At 38.3% G+C, this 21,745-nt stretch overlaps 1 protein-coding gene across 1 annotated transcript in view; it reads right to left on the reverse strand.

The window, feature by feature from the left end:
• Positions 1-21,745, reverse strand: part of LOC134801799 (uncharacterized) — a 45,145-nt gene that overhangs the window by 19,592 nt on the left and 3,808 nt on the right. The window contains exon 4 of the mRNA XM_063774401.1: positions 19,623-21,381. Within this exon, the coding sequence (XP_063630471.1) occupies positions 19,623-21,381 (1,759 nt within the window). The remainder of the gene's footprint in view (positions 1-19,622; positions 21,382-21,745) is intronic.

Consider the following 21,745-nt stretch of genomic DNA (forward strand, 5'->3'; position numbering starts at 1 on the left):
ATCAAATCTTCCCACCATATGGATCAAGGGGACCCTAGCGACATCTACATTCTGCTGATTTGCTGGCTATGAATGAGGTCTTGCTGGTGGCTCAGATGGCAGAGCGCTGGCGTATCGGTCCAGGAGGCCGTGAGTCGTGAGATCAAGTCTCACGCAAGACAGTAATTTTTCCACTTTTAAATTTATTCTAAGCTTAAATAGCATCATCGTTCGCAGACTTTTCTGATTGTTCAAAATTAAATTAAATAGTTCAATATTCAATAAATTAGAAATGCGTCTTGCTACGGTCAACAGCAACATGCTTTGAGCGTGTTAAGACGATATAGATTATACGACCCAGCGTAAAAAGCGCTCTTAAGGTGCTTTTCAGATCCAAAAGTGTGACATTGGATTGTAGACGGGTTAAAATGCAGATATTTATAATATGAATGATGTCAGAATTTCCTTTATAATGAACTATGAATGTTCAATACCTAAGATATCTCTGCACCTATAATTTTATTATCGTTTTGACACTTCATAATATACCATATTGTAGTATGGGTCTCTATTGTTTCCCAAATAGTTTTAAGTCATAATGTATTGTTATTGTGTTATTGTATTGTTAGTCATAATTGGTTTTTCTCAGAAACGCGTAACTTTTCAGGATTGACATAAAACAAACCTAACCTAACGAATCTATAGAATGACCTTAGGAAAATCCTGAAAAGTTAACGGTTTCAGTTTTATGACTAACGATAATATGACAAACAATATGATAATACATTATGACTTAAAACTTTATGGGAAACAAAGGGACCCCAGTAAGTATACATACGTAGCTCTAAATACCTACACGTGAATTCATTTCAGCAAATTAGTATTGGCTTAAAATACTATAGGTAGAAGGTATAGTACTTGATATTTTGTGATCTTAGAGAAGACCGCCAGCCGAGCCGTGTAGATAAAAAGTACCTAAGCTACCATTCAACATTAAAATAAAAAGCAGATATATAATTGGGTACTTTTTACTTTCCTTAAATTATAGTAGGCATATAATATGAAGCAACTTACATTCCAAATAATTACTAACTACCTATGTACCTACATATAATCAATTAATCACAATATTATAGGTTTTAATAATCGGATTCAACAACGTTATTTAAAGAAATAATAAATTATACCGTGGGTAATTATAACAGTCAGTAACTCAGTACCCTTGATAATACAATTCACCTTAGGAAAGAATTACGCAATGAACTAAGTTTAAAAAAGAATCCATCAGAAATTCCAAATTCACCCTTAAGTACCTTAATTAATACTTAATTTTAATAACAGTTTATAAGTTTTGTCATTGTATTTTATATCTTAAATATTCCTTGAAATAAAAATTCTAATACTGTTTTTAGCAATCTCAACTTTAGTTTTTACTCTGACATGACAGTATATCTGATTCTACCTGTGCCACTGCCGACTGAAATTGTAAATCTTGTCGTGTTTGCTTCGAACTATTTGACATTTCTATTGGCTGACTGTTAGTTTCTTCAGGTTTATACGTCATTAAGGCTTCTTCACGGACCTGCTTTAGCAAAATCGGATCTTTATAGGTCATACCGTAAACCTGACCATACCTTTTAATAAGGTAAGAGATTAACCCCCGTTCTGTGAACAATTTTGCTGGGAACATTTTTTTAAAACGCGCATGGACATGTTCTTTGATTCGATCAAAAACGTACGCGTCAAAACCAGGGTTAGGTACGCCTTTGTCCATATCTAACTCCATGATTAGTCGGGTCATGCGAATCGCCGTGGCTTCACGATGCTCCCGGTCTTGTTTCTCGGGATATCCAGGTCTTGATAATTTGTTTTTCTTCCTTCTTTGATTCTTTGACAATCGGTGACCCTTTGGCACATAACGCCAGGATATCCGTGGTTGATGTTGTTGGGACATATAATAGTTGGGCACGAAAGATGAAGTTTCTTGTTTGTTCCAACGATATCCTTTATTGGTTGTCTCTATTTTTACGCTTTTTGTATCCTCGTGTTTTACATTAGGCTCTTTTTTGACTTCTATCTTCGGCCTTTTCGGATTAAAGTCCACTTCAGAAAACAGTTTCGTCTCAGTAACGCTTACGTGTTCATCTGGACGTTCAGTTTTTATAAAGCTTGGCTTGATGTCGTTTTCCCTTTTTACATTTTCGTTACTATTCGCTTCATAGCCTGGAGTAGTAGGTTCGGTTTTTATCATCACGTTTGATGAAGTCACGGTTTCTTCCACTTTAAATGTTCCAAGGTTTATAGATGAACATCCTGCCACGCTGGTCTTTTTATTACCGTTGTCCTTCTCCATTTTTACCAGCTTCTGTAAACAAAATTGACATAAACTAGCGTACAATCCAGTAAAATACTCTTTTAACGACTAGAATGATTAGGTACTTATAGTTTACGTGTGTTGGTACAAGGAACCTTCATAAAATATTTGTACGATTTACTAGGGAAAAACATGGCTCTGCCAATGAACTGATAAGTTTGCTTCGAGCCCATGCATGCAGATAAGTGCCGTAGGAGAGGACAGTATGATTTAGAAACCACAACGTTTATAAAAGTCAATTTTTTCAACAATAACGTACGATCAAATTAAACGTTAGGAACTATTATGAGTACCATTAAAAAGTCGTTTGATCTACACTGCATCGGGCTTAGTACTCTTATTTTAGCTTTGATTTAACTTCCGTAATAACTTTGCCTATCGAATACTGAAGTTGCCAATCTGGCGGCATCAACGTGGGTAATTGAGACGTATCGACTCTTGGCTTCGGAAGAGTGGGTGGTTTGTACTCCTTCAAACCCTTTTCACGCATCTCCTTATACAACAAAGGATCAGGGAGACCGAACCTCATAATATACCGCTGAACCACAAAGCTGAAGCCCTTAATATATGGATCCAAACTGTTTCCAAAAATAAAGCCGATACGCTCAAAAACGACTGCTCTGATCCGTTTTAAAATGTACTTTTCAAGCCCGTGACCGTCACAATTAAGTCGATGTTTTTTTCCACAAGACCCATTTAAATCTGGTCCCATAATCTTCCTGGCGATGTATTCTGCAGCTCGATGCCGGACTTGATTGTTTCCTTCTTTGCGTTTGGCGTTGTTTTTTTTAGGTGCCGGCACTCCTTGTAGTTCTTTTTCTTCTTTAAATGGAATGTGATCTTTTTTAACATTTAACTTTTGTGCTTGGTGTGTATTTTTCGGTTCCGGCTCGTCTTGTTTAGACTCCTCATTCGGTATTTTAGGTTTAACGTCTTCTTCAGAGTTGGCTGGCATAATTTCGTCTGGTGGCTCATTTTTAATGGAGATTGGTTCGACATCACTGCAAGCATTTTGACCGTCGTTAGTATTCGTTACTCCGGAAGCCGGTGTATATGGTTCCCTTTTTATCCTCACATTCGTCGAAGTGCCAGGCCCGACTTCCCATTTTTCAGGATTATTAAGTGAATCTTCTGTTTCTTTGCTGGCGTTATTGCCGCTGCTTTTCTCCGCCTTTACCACCGTCTGTGGACAAAATTGATGATAAATGGCGTCTATATAATTATGTGGCATGGTTTCATAATTATAATACGCATTCGCATTCTGCGAGTGCGAAGGTATTCTATGACTAAAATTGTTGTTAGCTAGGGTTTCCTCGATGTGGTTTCATTTTTTTGTTGGTAATTGGTATCTCCCTTCTTCCAGCATTTTAAGCCATTTACTATACTTCACTCTTCAAGCTCTTTATTCCACGTTGGTGGAAAATAAGCGTACAACCCGACTGACGTTTCAATCACAGTTATCGACCTCAACGCAGTTTTGTCTGTGATGTGGCGTTATAAAATTTGCTTAACATTAGGACTCCACTTTGCGACGAACGACAAGTACAGTTAGCTTTCGTAGACCAACATAACTTAATGGGCATTGTCATCTTGTAAGGTCAATTGGAAGTATAGTCTGAATATTCAAATAATATAATAAATTACAATAAGGCGGGGGCTACAGCCACAAGCCACAACGACGAAATAAAACAGCGCAAATATGCTGTCTTCAGTGAGGGCTACATTTTTGCGCCGTTTGGCGTTGAATTGAAACCCTAATGGTGTCCTAGACTCCCTATTCTAGTGAACTCCTAGCGTATTGTGAAAACTTCACGTGAACAGAGGGCTGGCAATTACTTCGGCCAGAGAATAAGTCTAACCATCGAAAGAGGTATTATCATGCCGCGATCAGAAAGGGATTAGAAATAACAGATTTCCATACACTTACGTCAAAATCAATATGGATTGACAGCTATCTCAATCCCTTTCTAATCGCGATTCAGTTATATATAAGTAACACTGCTGAAGTGCAGACCTTCTGGGCATCATGAATAGCAACAAGGAGAGCATTTTTAGGGTTCCGTACCCAAAGGGTAATAACGGGACCCTATTACTAAGATTCCTCTGTCCGTCTGTCTGTCTGTCACCAGGCTGTATCTCATGAACAGTGATAGCTAGACAGTTGAAATTTTGACAGATGATGTATTTCTGTTGCCGCTATATAACAACAAACACTAAAAAGCACGGAACCCTCGGTGGGCGAGTCCGATTCGCACTTGTCCGGTTTTTTATTTATTTAATAAGTTTAATTTGGGTTTTGTTATAGTGTAGTTTTAATGATTAGTTTGTACAATTTGAACTAGTTCTAGAAATAATTTAGGTATTGTGTTAGTAATAAAACGATCAGTGATATTATTTTTAGTACTTACTTTTTTATTTTTAGAATCATAAAGAAATGGATGAGGATCACAGAGTAACATCGATAATCATGTTAGATCACAATAAACATAGCTGCTAGAAAATCAAACTTAACTAAATACGAAATCTTCGCTAAACAAACGATTTTACCTAAGAGCTAAGTGGCTTACCTAAAAAAGGATTGATGTATTTTTAGTTATGCCAAAAATATTACTTAATCTAACAGTAATAACCTGAGAAAAAAAAACAAACCTATGCTTAGTGAAATTAAAAATAACAGTCATTCAATAAGGTAATCGGCCATAGGATGGTCAATATGACGTGTGTAGGTACTTACGAAAAAGTCTTGCTCGGAATATTAGGTAAGTAGTGTAAGTACTATTGTGTAATATATTTGTTAGAATTAAACCAAGAAAAGTCTGCAGAGATTTTGACAGCACACGCAGTGCAGGTGTTATTTTAAACGTCAAACTTCTATGAGATTATGACGTATAAATAACACTGGCACTGCTTGTGCTGTTAAAATCTCTGTAGTCATTGCTTGGTCTAACTCTTATAAAAGTTTTTTTACTTTTAAGAGGTAATTAATTAAGAGATTATGTCTAAAAGGCACATCTCAAAGAATCTTCTTTAATTCTAACCATAAGTAATTGCTATTTTAGTCTACCGGCTCTGAAAGTATCTGAGACTTCACCACAATCAGAACCACTTTAACATATCCAGAAATCGTCTTGTAGACCTTTTAAGCTTTTCTGGCTTAACTTGGTTATTGAGCCGCTTAAAAGACTTTTTACGTATATCAATATACAGTAAGTTTTCTTCAAACCCAAACATTTCTCCGTATCGCTGAAAAACATAACGGGAGTCTATCGTTTTCGAATTGTACGGAAATAAATATCTAAGTCTCGAGTTCACGTGTGGAACAAGCATGGTATAGATTCGGTTATCTAGAGCGGGTGTGGGGACACCGTATTTAAATTTAAAGCGTTCTCGACCTATTATCATGATTTGTTTGGTAATAATTTTCGCAGCAGAACGTATTATTTCGGAAGACTTTTCCTCGATATCTTCTTGTTTGAATTTACTTAAATCTTCTTTTTTGATAGTAACTTTGTTAAAGTGTTTTATGTCTCGGTTCGGTATGATCGGCTCTTCATTGTTTGGCTCTTCTTTTGGTATTTTAGGTTGATTATCTTCTTTGAAAGAGTCAGAATGCAATTGCGAGTGACGCTTAGTTTCGTACTCATCTGATGGCTCTATTTTGATGTTTGGCTTGATATCAGAAGTTTCCGCACAAGGTTCGCATTTTACCCTCACAGGTGCTGGTTGTATTTTAGTTGTTTCACGGATGTCAACATCTTTTCTATTGTTCGATCTTTCGGAGGTTAGCGCACCAGGCTCTAGTTTTATTTCAACAAATCTAGGAGTCCTATCAGGTACCTCTTTAAACATTGCAGGGATGTTAACATTCTCCGTGTTTGTTTGTTTGCACCAGTTATCATTGTTTCTCTCCAACTTTACCACCGTCTGTGGACAAAATTGAATATATGGCGTTTTACAAATATAAAACATTTGCATTCTGCGAAGGTTGTAAAGTAAAATTGTGGAAAGCCAATCAAGGGTATCCTCGATTTGTTTATTTTGTTGTAGGCCTCTCTCTCCTCCTCCTCTCTTTAAAGTCCTATGCATTATTATACTTCAATCATACTCCAAAAACCTGATACCACATACATAGCAAATAAGCGTGTACTCAGATTGCCGTCTTTAATCACACTTATCGAGTTGGGCCTGTAATCAGGGGTGGGGAAACGGTTGATGTAGAAAACATAAAACAATAAAAACTACGTTTTAAATTACTTCACGTGTAGGTAGGGTATGATTCCCACCGAACGGGCGGAGTCGACGAGCATTTCACATTTGTACGGCCGCAAGCCGGTCGGCTCCTCGCGGACGCGACCGGCTCCGGACGAAAGCCATCGCTTCTGCCATATTTACACCACACATTGAAAATGCGCTCCGGCCCGACCCGACTCCAGCCGGTCGGCGGGAATCGTAGGTACATAAGATTTTAACGGTACGGACTCGAGTTGAATTTCACTCATGTAAAAAGTATGGTTTTTACGACTCTTCATTTGTCCCGGCTTGTTGGCCAGGATGTAACGATCTAGTATCATGGAATTAAAAAAAAAAAATTAAAAAGCGATCTTGATTTTATTGTAATTATTTATTTTAGAGAGATAAGGAATGTATGATGATCATTGACGTCACGTCAGATTAGACTTGTTCAATAATCACACTAAACTAATCATAGCTGCTAGAAAAACAAACTTAAACAGATAATCGTCTATAAACAAACATTTTTAAACAAAAAAAAAACTTAGTACTTGGCCGGTGGTAATCTTGAATTAACGACCTGTTAAAAAAGTTTTTTTTTTAGTTACGACAAAAACATAACCAATATGTGAATTAATAACAGGATTAGTGAAAAATATTTAAAAAATGCTATTTTAGTCTACCGACTGAGACAGTATCTCAGATTCCACCTTGGCTACCATTTTCTTAAATCGTCTTTCAGATTTTTTCAGCTTTTTTGGCCTAGTTCGTTTGTTTACTTTCGGTTGTGGCAGTATCTCTGACTTCACCTTGGCTACCATATTCTGAAATTGTCTTTCCGATTTTTTAGGCTTTTTTGGCCTAGCTTGTTTGCTAAGCCGTTTTAGAGCCTTTTTACGAAAAGCAATATACAGTAAGTTCTCTTCGAAACCAAACATCTCCCCGTATCGTTGATAAATGTAACGAGAGTCTGTTATCGTTTTCCATTTGCCCCCAAATAAACCTCTAAATCGCGAATACAAACGAGTAATAAGCATGTTACGGATTCGTTTTTTCAGAGCGAGTGTGGGGACACCGTTTTCCAATTTGAAGTGTTCTTGACCTGTTTGCATAATTCCTTCGGCAATACTCTTTGCGGCAGAACGACGAGCTTTAGAGTTTGCCTTCAAACGTTTTTTATTCCGGGGTTCAGTAACAGAATCATGTATTTCGGATGATATTTCCTGAAAATGTTCTGTTTTGATAATAAATTCGTTGAAGTGTTTATGTCTTTGATATCAATTGGTTCCTCATTGTTTGGCTCTTTTTTTGGTATTTTAGGTTGATTATCTTCTCTGAATGAGTCAGAATGCAATTGCGAGTGACGCTTAGTTTCGTACTCATCTGATGGCTCTATTTTGATGTTTGGCTTGATATCAGAAGTTTCCGCACAAGGTTCGCAATTTACCCTCACAGGTTCTGGTTGTATTTTACTTGTTTCACGGATGTCAACATCTTTTCTATTGTTCGATCTTTCGGAGGTTTGCACACCGTACTCTAGTTTTATTTCAACAAATCTAGGAGTCCTATAAGGTTCCTCTTTAAACATTGCAGGAATGTAAACATCTTCTGTGTTTGTTTGTTTGCTCCAGTTATCGTTGTTTCTCTCCAATTTTACCAGCGTCTGTGGACAAAGTTGATAACAACAGATGTAAATTGTTTCAAGATCCGAACAATAACTGTTTACAAATTTGAAATGTACATGCCTTTACATGTGAAAGAGAACATCCGTTAGTAAAACATCATATTCCTGTTTAAACCTATTTTCAGTGGATCCTTACTAATCCTTAGTCAAGCGCTCAACAATATTATGTGTACTATCTCTGCAATACGATGGAGTGCAATCACCTTCAACGAACGAACCACCACCATAATTGTTTTGTACATTAGCGTTTTGTAGCGCAAATAATTCCGTTGTCATCCTCTTCTCTTTTGTTTTTTAGTCAGCTGTGGGTACGCCGCTTCGCTTAGTAACGCAACGCCGAGGATTGGAATAAGCAATGCCCGTGTATATTGTGACATCGTGTCGATCATAAAAAATCTTAAAAACAAGCACAGTGTCGGACATGATGATATCTGTACTAAAGCTATTAAACAGGTATCCCATATCATAGCATTCCCAATTAGTTATATAATGAATTAATCAACTTATCCATTTCAAGTGGTATTTATCCTGTTCAACTGAAACCTGTGATTGTTAAACCTCTGTTTAAGAAGGGAGACAAATACAATATATCTAATTACAGACCAATTGCCTTAGCCTCGGTATTTTCAAAGATATTTGAGAAAGTTATATATGATGCTTTATATTACTATCTGGAAAAGTATAATCTGCTAGCTACTGAACAAAAGGGCTTTTTTAAAAAGAAAACTATTAATATCGCAATATACGATTTGGTATACCCTGTAATCTCGAAAATAGACAAACGACAACATATATGCGCCATTTTTATGGATTTAAGTAAAGCGTTTGACTATGTGAACCATTCGATACTTCTAAAAAATCTAGACGCATATGGTATCCGCGGAAATGTTTGGGATCTTTTGCAATCATATTTAAGTAGCAGAGAGCAGACTACGGAACTGACTCAAATACGTTTGAATACGAAAGAGGAAAGGTCATACAAATCGGATGTGCGTATGTTGAGGTATGGTGTGCCTCAAGGTAGCGTATTAGGGCCACTGTTATTTCTACTCTACATCAACGATCTCCCTAAACATGTCAAGCACCCTATGGTCTTATTTGCAGACGATAGTACAGTTATAATTGAATGTAAAAATATTAATAATTATGAAATGGAAATTAATTATACTATAAATGATATAATAAGATGGCTTAATGTTAATAATCTGACAATAAATATTAATAAAACTAAAATAATGCACTTTCGACAAAACACACCCATGTTGCCTATACATTGTAATTATCAAGGACTTACTATTGAACCGGTTGAAGAAACTAAATTTTTGGGACTAAATATTGATAGCAAGTTGTCTTGGAAACCACATACGGAGGAAATTTGTACAAAGTAAATATGCATACGCTCTTTACAGATTATCAAAGATAGTAAACATTGAAGCAGTAATTGCCGCATATCATGGTTACTTTGGGTCAACCCTCCGCTATGGTCATGGTGGTATGGTATGGGGGAATTCAACCAACAGGGAGATCGTATTCAAAGCACAAAAACGATGTATAAGATCAATGTGTGGTCTGCATCTATTAGATAGCTGTGTTCCGTATTTTAAAAAACTTAATCTGTTGACTCTACCGTGCCTCTTCATATTTGAAACTGCTGTTTTTGTAAAAACAAATCTGCATTTATTGTTTATTAAATAAAACGCACCTATATTCTAGCTCAAATACTAAACGCTTCGTTTTTTTTAAATAAAAAATGCTAAAAATGTAATATTTGACGTTTTTTAAGTACCAAATCTTGACATCCGCATCCGCACCCGCGGATGTGAGGCCTTAAATATCCGCATCCGCGGATGTCAAAAAATCTGCATCCGCAGCATCCCTGATGTATAATAGCAGGTATTATCTGCAATTAAATTTATTGTATTCCTATTTGCGGTTAAACCATGTATACTTGTGTTGCCCTGTTGCAAGATAAAGTATATATGAATCCTTACATCCATTAGCGTCATCATACTTGCCATCATACATAAAACCAAAACTCATCTCTACAATAAGAAATATGGTTCGACTTTGAATCACTAAAAAGGAATGTCAAATGGTTTAAGGGTTATATAGCAAAATTAATGGACTTATATTAATAAAACCAGTTTTTCATTGAATTGCTTTACTATTTTAAGAATTATGACGGTGGTATCACAATTACACATAGGTAGAAACTTACAACAAATTATAGAGCTTAGAAGCAGAAAGTCAATTTTAAAGCTTTCCAAATTATATTTTCGTTCCAAAACCTTCGACCACATCGACTATTCTAACTAAGGTTTAATCTAATCTTAAAAAACAATAACATGTACTCAATATCACGTAACTTAAAACTTGTAAACTTCTGTTTAAATGACATCATCATTCGACAGTTTGATGATGTCATTGACTAATAAGAAATAAAACTAATAATTCGCTAATATAAGTTGCTAACTGACAACTGACGTGTTAAGTTTATGAACCATTTATAAAATGTGTCGCTTAATAACTTCAATCCCGGGTAAATCCATTCGACCCTCTCAGCATATATCTACCCATTCTACCCTATTACCTTTTCTTAATACCAAAATCGCATAACCTGACAGATGGATTTACCCGAGTTTGAAATTAAACGACTCAAACGAGAGCTACCAAACCTAAAGGTTTAACATTTTAAACACATTTTTTGGTTCTTTTAGATTGTGCGGATATTAAATGTCTTCTTCAAAGAGTTCAAAGCCAAACCGCTCACCATAACTGTGATAAATATAAAGATAGTCCATCATTGTGTACAAACCATCTCCAAGTATGTCACTAAGTCGCGTTTCCACACATTTTAATATTTTCCTGTAAATTTGGTTTTCAGCACCGGGTTTGGGGTCAACGTAATTCGCTATAGAGCCGTAGGGAGTTATAGTCTCTCTAACACCTAACCCCATAATCTGTTTTGTGATATTTCTCGCGACCAAACGACGGACTTGTCTGTTTTTGCTGCTAAGTTTTTTTACCTGGCGATTAAGAGAATTATTAAAGACGTATATCTCGGGTGACAACCTATCTTGAACATATTTTTCTTGTTTGAATTCCATTGATTCTTCTTTCTTAGCGCTGAGTCTGTGCGTGAGTTTTATATCATTTGGATCATTGTTGTTACGATCTTTCTTAGGCTTAAATTCTTTTGAAAAATTAGAATAGCATTGCGAGTTAATTTCATGCTGATCTGATGGTTCAATTTTCATGGAATTAGGCTTAATATCGTGGTGACTATTGTTTGATATTTCAGAGGTTTGAGCACTAGGTTCGGTTTTTATGAAACTTGGCTTAATATCTTCGTTACTTGTGTTTGATATTTCAGAGGTTTGAGCACTACGTTCGGTTTTTATAAAACTTGGCTTAATATCATCGTTACTTGTGTTTGATATTTCAGAGGTTTGAGCACTGGGTTCGGTTTTTATCGTAATAAGTGTAGGAAATATATTATGTACTATTTTACATATTCCCGGAATATTCACATCTCTTTTATTTTTTAATATACCAGGAGTTTGCGCGCAATTTTCAGTTTTTATTTCAACAAGTGTAGATTTGCCAGTTTCGACGATACATTTTCCCGGGATGTTAACATCTATTGTATAAAATTGTGTTTCAGAAGTTTCATCACAAGGTTCGGTATTTATCGTTACGAGTGTTTGAATTCTGTCAGATTCTTCCCATTCGGGGATGTAAAAGTCTTCCCTGGACGTAACATTAACGGGGATTTTTGACGGTTTACTGCAGTTTACGCCGTTACTCTCCATTATCGCCGTCTGGGGACAAAGTTTTGGGTTGAGGTGGGACAAGGTTGTAAATGCATTATCTTGAAGTCGGAAGTCTAACATAGCTGTTTATAAATTTGGAATTCTGAATTTGGAAGCGTGTGAAATAAACGTTACTAACTCACAGCCGCGTGGTGCATTGTACGAATTTGTATTGGTCGTGCCGTAGTAGTGTATTGTACGAATTTTTAAATTCGCTAACCGCGCGGCTATTAACGCTGCCTGCTTTCTCGCTATGACTTCCACTCAAGTCATAGTCAACGAGCTGTTGGCATTTATTCAAAATACCGCCGTTTTTATAGGAGACCAGCATCATACAGGTCTGCAAGTTCAGCTTCCAGGATATCATCTGTAGTGGTAAGGCGCTCCTTTGCCAGATGTTCGGCAAAACAAAACCGACGAAATGCCATCACAACGAAGAGATGGAGGCGTGAAAAGTCTAAAGGACATCATTTCATTGTTCCAGAGGACCAATCTCGGAGTAAATATCTATGGAGTAGAGACGCGCACTAATTTCTATCTGAAAAATTCTGTCGTTTTTGGCGCGGGGGACGAGGTAACGCACACAAATAATGTTAACACTAATGCATTTTTAGCATGCGTCGCTACACACGCACACGACAAAATTATCAAACACTAGCAAAAACTATATTCACACAAGTACAAGAACAAACACAGACAACCCTGTCCGTGAACGAGATGACGTCAGTTCTAAGTAAACCTAGATAGTGCGAGGGACGCGCCGATAATTTTTTTTTTTTTTTTTTTTTTTTTTTCTTTAGCCTATTAGTGTGTCCCACTGCTGGGCAAAGGCCTCCCCTCTTTCCCGCCACTTGTCTCTGTCTAATGCACACTCCCGCCACTCCACACAGAATGTATCTAGGTTGTCCCGCCATCTCCGTTTGGGTCTTCCTCTGCCCCGAGATCCATCCTGTGGGATCCAGTCCGTGGATACTTTAGCCCAGCGTTCTGGGTGCATTCGGCAGATGTGCCCTGCCCAGTCCCATTTCAGCTTTGCGGCCTTCATGCCCACATCCACAATGCCAGTTTTGTAACGCAGTTCGGTGTTTCTAATACGGTCGGTTCTACGAACACCCAGTATGCTGCGTTCCATTGCTCTCTGGCAAACCTTGAGTCTGGACTTTTCAGTTTCAGTTTGAGACCATGTTTGGGCGCCGTAGGTAAGGATAGGCAGGATACACATGTCGAGGAGTTTGCGCTTTAAAGAGAGTGGAAGGTTGCCCTTCATTAGCGTCTTCATGGACCAGAAGCTCTTCCAGGCGTTTGCGATACGGCGATCAATTTCTTTGAACTGCCTGTTGTCGAAGGACACTAACTGGCCCAAGTAGATATACTCGTCGACATACTGCATATCCCGCCCATCTACCATTACACTACGTTTCGCGCGGTTGGTCATCAACTGTGTCTTGGATCTATTCATGGAAAGTCCGACTTGAAGGCTTGCCATGCAAAGTTCTTGGAGCATTTGTTCGAGTTGGGATGCGGTGTGGGAGAACAGGACAATGTCGTCGGCAAAGCGTAGGTTGGTAGCGCCGATAATATTGTCGATAAAATTGACAATGAATTTTAATTTCTGATTTTATCAATTATAATAATAATACAATATCAAGTCTTTGTACCAGCATTTTACTAACTTATGATGATTTAGATGTTATTTCTAATAGTTTGTCAATTTGTTTAGGGCGAATCTTGCAAGCTGATATAGAATGAATTTTAATTATCAGTTCATTAGTTAATATTTTACATGTTGGTTTACTTCTGAAAGCAATGCAATATACTATCGAGCATGCAGATCTGATGACAGAGATGGAACGCGGCCATAGGATGTCATTTAAGGAATATTGAGTAGGGGATAATTAGTATATATATCGGCGGTAGATCGTAAAATCGGGCATATCGAGATATTCCTAGGCATATCATGAAACGCCGCCATTTAATAATCTGCCTTTTGCATTTTTTGCCACGGCTAGTGCTGCATTCTATGTGGCATTTGGAGCAGAATGCGTAGGTACTAGGTAGGTACTAAAATCATACGCTACCCAAACACGTACTATACGTAGGCTGTCAAGCCATTTCAATGGTTATCATTTGCTAAAATTAGGACATCCTACTTATTCGATATGCCTAAATGTTGAGGTTTGAACGGTATGGCTGGTGGTCACTAGTCAGATCATGACATGCCGGCGTTTCACGATCTGCTTAGGAATATCACACCTTGAAGTTAGCACGATATGGCTGGTGGTCACTAGGCAGATCATCATCTGGCTAGGAATATCACTCCTTGAGGTTTGTACGATATGGCTGGTGTTCGCTAGGCATCATGACCATCTGTATATTATTCATTATGTTTATATCGATTTTACCGATATTGGTTTTTATGGTGTCCCATCACTAATATTGGTACGGTGATACCAGAGTAATAAATTAAAAGTGCCTATTTATGGAAAGTGACAGCCGTAAATACCTTAAATTAATAAAATATTTGACATGTTAAATAAAAATATATAGTTGGTCAAGCAAATCTTGTCAGTAAAAAAGGCGCGAAATTCAAATTTTCTATGGGACGATATCCCTTCCCGCCTACATTTTTCAAATTTGCCGCCTTTTTCTACTGACAAGATCTGCTTGACCAGCTATATGTAGAAACTAAAGGAAAAATTAATTTAAAAAAAAGAGTCTATCGGTAATTTTACGTTATTTAGGGGTTGTGCACAAATCACGCGAGATGTTTTCGACTACTTTTTGATCCCCCGTCCCCCTTTTCTTTATTCTTATAGATCTATTTATTTGATTAAATAGATTAGGTTGATATGAAACTAAGGTGTTATATAAAAATAATGTGTTACATAAATTATATAACAAAAAGCAACGCAAATAGGGCATATTACTGCAATGTTCTGCCGCCAGAGTGTAGCACTAAGCTAGCTAGTAAATTTTCTCTTTTCTCTTTATCGCTCAAATATGCAATAGTGATAGAGAGGTTAGATAACGAAATTTAAATTTTCTTGTTCCGCGGCGGACTCCCAGATTGTGATGGATTGTGGTAGTCGCGCCCCCTACGCAGAGTTTCGCATAATATTTCCTATTAGAAATTCTACTCGTACCTAATTAATATTTAGAAAGTCTTCTTTAGAATTACCCTAAAATAGATCTAATATCATATCACTGGTATCACTGTCAGATTGACAATGTTTTTTAGTTATTTGCAAAGTTAATGCACTATTTGATAATATTTAGATGTAATAGTACTTCCATATGATAAGAAACGTGTTCTTTTTGTAGACTAGACGTTTCCGATCTCATTTTGCACGAGAAAACGCTGCAATTCGGCATTTTCGGCTCCTATCATTCCGCTTAGACTGACGTTTGCTGAATGGCGTATGACGTGTGGCAACTAGTTTTATATAACCTCCTTGACCGGCGGCCGCGATCTTTTTGCAGAGGGGAACGCCTGTTAATGGCCGCTCCATAGATATTTACTCCGAGGGACCAATCCATCAAACATGCCTTCTTACCTAGATATATACAAACCTAGATAATTAAATAATACGTGTAGTATTTACGTAAAGAAGGTTCACTGTTTAACAAAAGCGATCTTTGTCGGGATGAAACCGAATCATGCCCTTCCAACTTCCAATACGTTAGCTACAGGATTACAGCTCCGAATAACCTTATAAAACCTAAAATTATACAAATACAGAAGTGTCACCCACATCGTCGTATAATCGAAATTGTTGTAGAGGTATATGGTATATCTCCTTGAGGGATAATATATGTAGGTTATTTAAAATAATCTATAGGTACCAAGTTACAAATCTGATTTAACACATTCATTGCCACCCAGCCGAACAAGACGTCCGCGCCAGGCCACAACAATATCGTCATATAAAGCAGTAGTACCACGATCCCGACTATCGGATTAATCGGATCGTCCGGCCTGGGAACGAAATCATAAAATACCCGATAGTCGGGTTTTCGGCAATGAATGTGTTAAATAGCATATAAATATGGCTGCTATTTAACTGATCACCAGATTTAATAAAATTTAATACCAAAAAAATCTACTTTACCACCCTAAAATAATAAACGATCACCAAAATTATAACACCATTTTAATGTGAAATTATTACCAATTTTATTACATTTTACTATCCTATTAAAGGAAATGACACCAAACTAATCATTATTAACCCAAATATTGTAAATGATTACCAAATTTCAAACCCCATTTTAATGTGAAATGATAACCAAATTTTTACATCTTGCTATCCTATTAAATAAAATGACACCAAAATAATCATTGTAAACCCAAAAATAGTAAATGACCACCAAAATTGTAACCACATTTTAATTAAAAATGTGCAAATATTTAATATATCGTTATCCTATTAAATTAATTAATCCACTTCGTCATCTTTTTCTAACCTAACCTAACCCACTTTTCTAGTAGCATTTCGTTTCTGTATGGGTTGCAGTTCAAACCTAACCTAACCCACTTTTCTAGTAGCATTTCGTTTCTGTAAGGGTCGCAGTTCAAACCTAACCTAACCCACTTTTCTAGTAGCATTTCTTTTCTGTATGGGTCGCAGTTCAAACCTAACCTAACCCACTTTTCTAGTAGCATTTCGTTTCTGTAAGGGTCGCAGTTCAAACCTAACGTAAATCACTTTTCTAGTAGCATATCGTTTCTGTATGGGTTGCAGTTCAAACCTAACCTAACCCACTTTTCTAGTAGCATTTCGTTTCTGTATGGGTCGCAGTTCAAACCTAACCTAACCCACTTTTCTAGTAGAATTTCGTTTCTGTATGGGTCGCAGTTCAAACCTAACCTAACCCACTTTTCTAGTAGCATTTCGTTTCTGTAAGGGTCGCACTTTAAACCTGACCTAACCCACTTTTCTAGTAGCATTTCTTTTCTGTAAGGGTCGCAGTTCAAACCTAACCTAACCCACTTTTCTAGTAGTATTTCTTTTCTGTAAGGGTCGCAGTTCAAACCTAACCTAACCCACTTTTCTAGTAGCATTTCTTTTCTGTAAGGGTCGCAGTTCAAACCTAACTTAACCCACTATTCTAGTAGCATTTCAGTATGCTACTAGAAGAGTAGGTTAGGTTAGGTAGGTATGCGGTGCGGGGTACGGGGGGTTGAGCAGGAGGGGCTAGTAATTATGGCATCATTTTACTTTATTTGGTAATATGTATACATTTTTTGGTAATCATAGTGGTTTATTTAGGTGAAAATATCGCATTAATTTGGTCTTCAAGATTTGGTGATCATTAATGATTTTTGGTGATCATTCAATATATTTGGTATTCGAATACAATTTGAAGTGCAGTCGTAATTAAAACGGTGGTACTTTTGTAATTTTAGGCTTTATTTTTTTGGTGTTCAGTAATTTTTTTTGGTAAGCATGATTTTTTTATTTAGGGTACCAAAGTATTTTTTGGTGGTCATTATATTTGTAGCCTATAAATATTGTGAATGATCAGAAGTTTGAACAACACATGTGTATTTTTTTCTAAACCACGATGGGAAACAAACGTAAGCCCCATTGCGGTTCATACACATAACTATATATTTTTCACCTCAGCAGCTCGAACAAGGGTACTTTGCTTCTTAAAAACAGTGAGCAAAATCGCATTTTGCTATGCCCGCATGTTGAAATGACATTTGACTATAAAGGTAACTTGAATGTAATTTTGTCTCCCTCAGTGAGCAAAATCGCATTTTGCTCACTGAGTCATTTTCAAAATTACATTCAAGTTACCTTTATAGTCAAATGTCATTTCAACATGCGGGGTCTAATACAAGTTCGATATACTGGGGTTCTATTATCTCTGTCCCTCTAGGTATGTTCTCACTGCTTAGGGTGAAATTTTTTGTGTACTACACGAGATCAAAGTTATTTACATCTCGTGCGCTTTTGAATCCCTTACTACGCTCACGATTCTAAATTAGATTCACTCGTTACGCTCGTGAATCTATTATAGAATCTTTCGCTTGCACGGGACTAATAAGCACTCGAAGAAATATCAAACTTTGATCTCGTGTTGTACAAATAACTATTTTTAAATAAAGACAGACTTTTCTAATATCATACACGCTCCGAAAGTATCATATTTTCGTATTGAACAACATTTTATGAAGTGTCAAAAGCGATAGCAAAAGGACGTTTTCAACCAAAACATAAAATATCTTACGTTTATGACAGCATTCATAGTCCTCTCCTCCTATTCTATAATACACCAGATGGTGACTTCTTTTTTTATTTTCGTTTGAATATCTACTCATTTCAGTCAAATATCACAGCTGGGATGGGATAAAATTCAACTGATTGTTCACAATAATCAATGCAAACAAAGAGTTCGCACTTAGCTTGTAGGTACGGCACCTAACGCTAAATGACTTCATTAATTTTCAATCAAATTCTTTTGCCTCCGTCGTTCCGTCTCCATCTAAACTCCGTTTATCCATACTAAAGGTATGAAAAGTTTAACGGAATTGAGTCAAAATCTCAAAACGACTCAATTACTGCGCAATAAATATCACATTAGGCTAACGCCATATCGTCGCGAAGTGTTTTGCGTCTCGAGCGGGATAAATAATATGGGAAAAGTGGAGTATGCAATGTGGACACGGTCAGTTTATAAGGGGTATTACACTAAATGTTCTGCCGGACACGGACTTGTCTGTCAGACGAGGCGTCGTTTGTTATAACACTTATAATACGACAGTTTTAAGCTATAAATCTTGCCCTGTTTGACTTACTTTTTCTGAAGCTGCGGGAAATTGTGACTACTATTTAATCTAGTTAACCCTTTGAATGCCACGCCTTTGAACCTGGGCGCAATGCACGAAGGCTGACATTGGATAGTAGCCGCGTGCAAGTTGAAATCCTAGGCGATCAAAGGGTTAAGGAACCCTTTCCCTGTTTCTAGCAACCAGGGCCCGACAGAACGCAAAATACCCCCTCAAACGTCAGACATCCGAGACCAGCGGAGAAGATTGTGATTGAGTTTCCAAATCATTGGATTAAATGTTCTAAAATGTAAAAGCAGTCAACAACGAGGCATAAATCGCCACACGGCAAACATTACTTATGCTATACACTCCTCCCACATAGCGAGTCTCTCAACTCCCTCGCAAAAGTAGCATTGAAATTTTGTGCTTGGCGCTGCCATAGAGGGAATGCAAAATACGGTCCCGCGTCATTAGGTTTGTGTTGTAACTGCAATTACAAAACAGAATTACAGACCACTTGTGTCCACTCCGGCATAAACTGCAATGAGCCGCGCAGCGACTGCAAGAAAATATTTTGCAGTCCGTCTACGGCACCATTTACAGCGCAGTCACATTTAGGACGAAAGTGCGTATGGTAAGGTGGCATGAGAGAACATTGGGGCAATAGAAACACGTGAGATATCCCCATAGTTTCAAACAAAATAAACTATGTTTCCCCCACCACACATGACCTTCTAAAAAAGCAAATAAAGAAGATTTACTAACCTGCATCTTTTTTCTCCTTTGGCGGTAACGCCTCATATTCCCTCGTACTTTTCTCGCGAATCTGCACCATTAACGTCTTATCGTCTTTAAAAGGAAACGTCGCCCTATAGCGCTGAATAACATCAGGCATATGCACACTCAGTTCCTCGCCGAATATTACGTCTACACGCGATTTAATGCACGCTTTCAACTGTTTGAAAATAAAGGCATCAAGAGGCCCTTTAGGAAAGTATTGTTTCTCGATGTCTACACCGAGGGTTTTTTTGGCGATCAGAGCAGTGGCCTGTTGGCGATTTGTTTGGTCCTTATTTATCATAGTGCGAAGACTTTGAGGCTTGTTTTTGTCTAAACGCACCTCAAGACCAACAGGCTTATTAACCGGTCGCCCTGACACGGGCGGATACGTTTTCTTCGCTTTAACAAAATTATTCTTATTCGTATTAGCGGTGTACGCTTCGTTTCTTTCGTGTCTAGGTGTCTCGTGTTTCGGTGCGGCCTTAGGCGGGCCATGTTCGGGTCTCGCCTGCCTTTTGAACTCCCTAGAAGGATATTCCTTCGGTTTCCCGTAGTCGGGCTTCTGGCGGCCGCTCGAGCGGTCTCGGGGTGCGACCGGCCTGTCGTCACGCCAATCACTCCCTCCGCGTCCGTTTTTGGATGTTGGCCGGTTCCTTCGCAATTCTTCTGCAGGTCTTGATTGCCTGCCTGAAGAACTAAAGGAATTCTCGGGCTCTCTGGTCCAAACGGGATTGCTGATTGGTTCGTCATTTCGGGGCCGGGAGTCCCTGTAGCGACCATGATCCCGCGGTTTGAACTCTTGATCATTTCCACGCCGTGCATCGCTAGCCGCTAGGTGATCGTACCTTTCTGACCGAATGTTTTCCACGGGTACTCGATCTTCCCATTGCGATTTCGGTTGGTCATCCCATTGCGGCTTAGATTGGTTGTCCCGTTGGGGTTTCGGTTGGTTATTCCAATGGGGTTTCTGTGGGCTATCCCATTGCGGTTTCGGTTGGTTATCCCAATGCGGTTTCTGAGGGCTATCCCATTGCGGTTTGGGTTGGTTATCCCAATGCGGTTTGGGCTGGTTATCCCTTTGTGGTTTGGGTTGGTTATCCCGTTTCGGTTTGGCTCGGTTATCCCATTGCGGTTTCGGTGGGCTATCCCATTGCGGTTTCGGTTGGTTGTCCCATTGCCTGGGTTCCTCACGCCATTGAGGTTGATCATCCCACGTTTTATCAGGTTGTGGCTCCCAGCCCCGATTATCGTTGCCCCACTGTTGCTCGCGTTCAGCGCGAGGTTTGGGCTCGTCCCAGCGTGACTGTTGTTCCCACATGGGATCGGATTGCCGGTAGTCAGGATTGGGCTCTCTAGGTTGATATTGGGGTTCAACGTTTTGGTTCTGACGAGAGAACTGCTCTTGAAAAACGCGATTCTCGTCCGCCCATTGTTTACGAGGTGGAGAAGGTTCTCGACGATTCTTCGAATTGTTAAAGTTGTCAAGTCTAGACGATCTTTTGCTACCAGCCGCTGGTCTTTCGGGAGAATGACGACGTTTCCTATCCTTGTTTCGGAACGTTTCGGGAGGTTGCTCCCTCGAGTTCCTACCCCAATCACTGGGCTCCTGGTTTCTAGGCTCGTTATTAGGAGCGTACGCTTCAGCCTCGTACCCTGAGTACCCAGAAACTTGAGCAGAAACTGGGATGGGTTCCGTATAATGCATCGCCTGAGGAACGCCGACATAGCCCGTATAAGCTAAGGTCTGTGGACAAAGTTGTTAGAAATACAAGTAAATACGAGCCCAAGTATTATATAATTATGGGCGCAGCATGAAGGATATCCTCGTTTGATTAGAGTGTGTAATGGACTTGCACATATCGCTATTGCTGGCTAAAAAGAAAACGGAAGCCTGAAGTATATGCCCATTTTACGGAATCCAAGCCCGGAAACGCGCTCCAGCGAATAAGTACAAGCTAATTATGTCGTTTCTGGGATATTATCCTGGCTAGGAAACGACTCAAGACTGTATGAAGGATATTTGGAAATTAAAGGCGTAGCAGACCACCTACATCCTTCAGTTTAATTCAAAACTTATCATCCTACAGGAAATGAATAGTCAAGATCTC

Source organism: Cydia splendana, chromosome 23, assembly GCF_910591565.1.
Source record: "Cydia splendana chromosome 23, ilCydSple1.2, whole genome shotgun sequence".
In the NCBI taxonomy this organism is placed as follows: Eukaryota; Metazoa; Arthropoda; class Insecta; order Lepidoptera; family Tortricidae; genus Cydia; species Cydia splendana.